Here is a 5,268-nt window from a genome sequence, read left to right on the forward strand (position 1 = left end):
GTGCACTTCAATCTACAGTAGAAACCAACGTACATTAGTGGAAGAAGTACGCGTGGAAAAGAGAAAGAGAGCACGGAATGATCGACTTCGGGTGAGAAGGGTGAGCGGAGGAAAGGAACGCGCGCGCACGCGCGAGGAAGAGAGACGGCACGACACGGGGACAACGAGGGAGGGACGAGGATGGAACGTCAAGCGTGGAACGGTGGAGATGGAGGAGAAGGAGAAGGAGAGTGGCCGAGCGTAGGAAGCGGTAGGAAGGAGCAGGAAGGAGAGGAGGAAAGGGCGAGCGAGAAGCAAGACTCCGTACGAAATACGAATGCAGTGGGGGAGTGAATCCGCGCGCCGGTGGTGCTAGCGGTGCTACGACTGCTACGTCGGGATCTGGTCAGGTCGGGTATCTGTAAATGGCTGTAAATGGCGCCTAGCCGCTTTGCGCGAGCGTCGGCACGTCACAGATTCCTTTTTCTCTCTCTCTCTCTCTCTCTCTTTCTCTATCCTTCCCTCCCTCGTTCGTGACGGTGAGAGCGGGCTTTCCGCGCGCGTAGTTGCGCGTAGTCCGCGGTGAAACAAACATAAACGCGGCTTGCCTCCCGTTTCCCCTTTTTTTCCATTTACCAGTACGAAATAATAATCATCGGAACCTGTGCCTGTGGTGTCGTCGTGCGATCGCGAGTGCGTGCATCATTTACAATCTTTCTCTCTTCCTCTCTCTCTCTCTCTCCCTGCCACTCCTGTTCCCTCTCTTCTCTCCCTCCCTTTATCCCGCCTCTTCTTCATCCTCCGGCCCATCGTTCGCTACGTTCGCAGGTTCGCTACCTGTCTCTTCCCCTTCCCTTTCTCTCTCTCTCTCTCTCCCTCGCCGTCAACGACGTGCCTGCCGTCATCGTCATCCCCGATTCTCCGCGCGCGCGTTGTGTCTCCACTCCACTCCGCGGTTCGAGGCACAATCGTGGATCTTTTCCTGGTGTGTGCGCGTCAATGCTTAGTGGCGCCCTTGATCGAATTCGCGTGCAGACAACATGGAGGAAGGTGCGGTGGTGCTACGATAGTGGTTTCCAAGCGAGGAGAGTGCTACGCAACGACAGCAGCGCCGTCGTGCTGTCCGGAACGGCGACGAGTGTATCAGCTCCTATCGTCTGCTGCTACTCCTTCACAACCTCCTCCTCCACCTCCTTGCCCGTCGTTTCCTCCGTTTCCTCCTTCTCCGTCACTTCCTTGCTCACCTCTTCTTCCTCCTTCTTTTCCTCCACTTCTTCCTCCTTCCTTGGCGACTACGGTGGCGGCGACGACAGCAACAGCAACGAGTCAAAGCACCGGTTTCCTCGCCTTTGTTCGAACCGGCGATCACCGCGTCGTCGCGGAGCCTACAGGTAAAAAAAAAAAAAAAATGTATCCAACATTTTACGATCCTTCCATCCCTCTTCTCGCCACGTTACCAGGTACGAAATGCATCTTACTTCCTTCTCCTCCCTCCCTCCTCCCTCTCTTCCTCCCTCCTCCAAGCTTGGTACAGGACTCGACCATTGCGAATCGTGATGGAAATGTTTATGCTCGTAATGAGGGAGTTGTTACCCTTCTTATCATTGCGCGAAAGAGACGCGACTTTAACCTTCTATGAACTGTTTTTATGAATGTCGGAGAATGAGATTCGAACGATTCTCTTTTTGTTCTTTCCTCGCCTCAAAAATGTCCTTCCCTCTCCGGTGGACTAGGGCTGTTTATCTGGGTCGAAAGAGGGTATTTAATATTTGCGAGGACGTTCCTGCGCGGCTAATCGTTTGGCATTTAATTAAATGATACTGTTTCGTTTCCTCTCTCTCTCTCTCTCTCTCTCTCTCTCTCTCTCTTTCTGTCTTTCTCTCTTGCTGTTACGAAGAATTGGGGTGCGTGTTTTTAAAAATACAAGGAGAAACGATCATTAGATTTTGGATACGTTTACCCGCCTCTCGTGTGTTTGTCTCGCACTTGTTTAACTGGCGCGTTTTCAAAAATAGGTCACTATGGCACCTAATGATATACATACATGTAGCAACGTGTATTCCAAGTTAATAATGACAAATAAATACGTTATGTTACCTTGAAGTCGCAGGACTTGTTAGAGGATTATGACGGATAAAGAACGCTTACAAAACGACTAAAGGTTATTCCACCGATGTTGAACGTTAGTGTCGTGAAAGTCAATCAAACGAGATTGTCAAGCGAACGTTCCTCGATACTTGGAAAATCATGTGAAAACTTCCCGAAGAGTCAATTGATTTTTATGTCTCGGAACGCGAATCGATCCTTGCCTTTTTTTACTCAGTTTTATAGAAAAATAGACTGCACATTTCCTGATCTTAGCACTTGTGCTCTTTTAGAAAAAAAAAAACTGAATATATCAGTAACTCTTTTTAACTCTATCTCTCTTCAAATCGATGCTTAAATGAGAGAGAGAGAGAGAGAGAGAGAGAGAGAGAGAGAGATTTCAAGCTACCTCACTCTTAAACACTGTTAAATTTACAATGTCAAATTATATCCAATTTGAGTTACACTGACAATGAGAGATACTGATTTGTTTTGAAATGTTTTGTGTGAATTAGAAAAACTTTCCCTGTTTTGTAATTCATATTTGTAATTTGGACCAAAGATTGATTAGGACATCTTTTTTTAATAAAAAAAAAAAGAAAACTTTATAATTTACATATCGCAACTAAATTATGATTATTCATACAAAACATTTCTCTCAGTGTATGTTTAATAATTTCTATAGATCGCCATTGCTTTTACTCAATACGTCGTTGATTTAACTAAAAAAAGTGGAGTTGAACAATTTAACTCAAGAAAATGTAAAATTAAATTTGTTTACTTTAAAACAACCAATAGAAATGAATTGATTGACATTTTGACACATTGAGAAAAATGTTTGGTTGGATTAATTGGAATTCTGATTGATAAAATGGGCGAATTAAAATTATTTGGTTAAATTTACTAGAATTCTAGTTAAGATAATCGCACTTCTGATAGAAATAATTAGAATGTTCTAACTCGTCCATTTTCAATTAGATTTGTTTCTCAGTGTATATATATAGAAATTAAAAATTAACAAAATGCTAAAACTCCAAGGATTGGATTACCATTGCTTATTGATATTTAACAGTGAATAGAGAGAAGAGTGACAACTTTATTTTTATCTATTTTTATTACGTCTGTGCTCGGTTCAATACTTCCTTCCGCTGTGCATATACATATATATATATCCAATATATATATATATAATTGGTTTAAATAAATTTCTCACCCATTTCGTATTACAATCTGCGTTCTATTTGGCATTTGCAACGCTCGCGTGCACTATTAGGTAACAATCCAATCTCTTGAGTTGAATAACATTTTCTTATTTTTAATGTTTTCCATGTGTATCAAAATTGAAATTAATCTATTTTTATAGTCATTTTTTTAATTAATCCATATTAACGTCTGCATCTAGTAAATAATAAACGAAACTTTAAATCAATTTCCTTTAAGTTAAATTGTTCAGCTCTATCGTTTTAGTTAAATTAACGATATATTGAGTAGGAGTAACGACGATCTGTAAAAATGATTGAAAATGACTCAAACTCGGTATAATTTGACTTAACGAATTTTAGCGTGTCATTCTTATTTATCATTTATTGATAAACAACAAAGATGAAGTGACGATGCTCGTGTGCGTTGCGGAACCGAGTGGAATGCACTGGTTGGTCGCCGAAAGCGATCTTGCGGAGAAAATCGCGGAATCGATTTTCTTCTCGCAGCGGACACACCGGCTTGTTTCGCGCGCGCGATTACATCCCTCGGGAATCACGAGCGGCACGGCGAGCGACGCTTTTGCAAATCGATACGCTACTTCGGAGCCAGTTGCACGCTGCTGGCTCTTTAACGTGGTGCATCGATAAGAGGTTCCCGGAGGCATTATTATCGCGTGAATGCGCGGCGCGAGCCGTCTCGTGTTGCTTCTACAATATTTCGCGACCTGGCGTCTCCGTGTTACTTCGTCGCCCAGGGTGAAATTTCCTTATATAGAAGGGTGTGGAAAGAAACGGGAAAGAGAGAGAGAGAAAGAGAGTCCGATTATTTTTCAAATATTTTTCTAAACTACCTTTACACATCCCACACGGGATTTAAGAAATGCACAATTAAACAATAATGCAGCCCAAAGTGCGGTCGACTTTATGCCGAAAACGGAAATAACAGTTTTTTTCTTTTCTGATTTCTGGCGTTTGATTTTTCAATCTTGGTTCGGACTATGATATATATTACATGGTCAATTTTGAGTTTTTGGAATTAGGCTTAGATACTTAATATGAAAAATTAGTTAGGAAATTTATATATACAATATATATAAGTGTATGTGCGCGATGTTGCTGTAGTAGTATGTGTAGTGACATATTGACACGTAAATTGTATGTATTTAGGTCCTATTGATTCGATAAAATAGACGACTTTAAAATCCTTTTAACGCCAATTAGCTCAGCGTGTATCTACTCGCGACGCTTTCCACCGCTGACCGTGTGTTTCTTTGTGTTTATTTTTATTTTTTGAATTATAAATCGTTGGATTTTCAGAGGAAAGATTCAAATGGTGATCGTTAAATGCGAAATTTCCTAACTCTTACTTACAGCACAAGAATATGACTCGTAATTTTACTCGTCGAAATAAATATATGTACTTTCACGGGAACGGTTGATGACGAAAGACGTGCGCTAAGTGAGGGTTAATAATAATAATAATAATGATTTTAATAATTAAAATAGATAGGTTCTAAGAATAACGATGATTTTATTATGAGCTAATATCTAAAATTAAACATACATATTCACGTGCAACCAAGTAAGATACGTTCGTCTTCCTACATTCGCACGCACCGTAGATCGTAATAAGGAACGGAGTCAGGGTCGTTGCGTGTTGTTAGCCAGAGTTCTTTGTTTAGGAGAGAGATCAGGAGAGACGATGATCCCCACGGCCAAGTCACGACAATCGGGTCGCGTTGGTTGTCGTTGTCGTGAAACGCATCTTATCGTCTATTCGTCAGTCGGTCGTTCGGCAGTCGATCGATCAACCGGGAGAATCAACGATTCGCGAGAGACAGCGAACATGTGCTTCGCTCGTCGTTGAATCGCGGATAAGGTCGAGAGGGAAAGGGAAGCGCGCGTTAGTCGTTACGTCGATCGCGTTGCACGCGTTGCGGTGCGGCGTAAGCGACGTAAGCGACGTAAGCGACGTAAGCGACGTAAGCGACGTAAGCCACGT

General features: G+C 42.4%; 2 protein-coding genes across 7 annotated transcripts in view; both read left to right on the plus strand.

Annotated features, from left to right (window-relative positions):
* Nucleotides 1–180: 180 nt before the first annotated feature.
* Nucleotides 181–4,603, plus strand: LOC108752394 (Krueppel-like factor 13). Its single transcript, XM_018493196.1, has 3 exons — nt 181–329; nt 1,015–1,370; nt 4,584–4,603. Exons 1-3 carry the CDS (start codon nt 181–183, stop codon nt 4,601–4,603), a joined length of 525 nt encoding a protein of 174 aa, XP_018348698.1.
* LOC108752592 (putative transcription factor capicua) overlaps nt 336–5,268 on the plus strand; it is a 60,880-nt gene continuing 55,947 nt past the window's right edge. For all 6 annotated transcript variants that reach the window (XM_018493518.1, XM_018493525.1, XM_018493529.1 and 3 more), the window contains exon 1: nt 336–1,370. The gene's annotated coding sequence lies outside the window, so the exon portion shown is untranslated. The remainder of the gene's footprint in view (nt 1,371–5,268) is intronic.

The sequence above is a fragment of the Trachymyrmex septentrionalis genome, unplaced genomic scaffold (assembly GCF_001594115.1).
Source record: "Trachymyrmex septentrionalis isolate Tsep2-gDNA-1 unplaced genomic scaffold, Tsep1.0 scaffold60, whole genome shotgun sequence".
In the NCBI taxonomy this organism is placed as follows: Eukaryota; Metazoa; Arthropoda; class Insecta; order Hymenoptera; family Formicidae; genus Trachymyrmex; species Trachymyrmex septentrionalis.

Coding starts and splice junctions, on each gene's coding strand:
- LOC108752394 (XM_018493196.1), top strand. CDS start 181: ATGGAACGTCAAGCGTGGAACGGTGGAGATGGAGGAGAAGGAGAAGGA. Junction 330..1,014: donor AATACGAATGCAGTGGGGGA/GTGAATCCGCGC, acceptor ATTCGCGTGCAG/ACAACATGGAGGAAGGTGCG. Junction 1,371..4,583: donor CGTCGTCGCGGAGCCTACAG/GTAAAAAAAAAA, acceptor TTGGATTTTCAG/AGGAAAGATTCAAATGGTGA.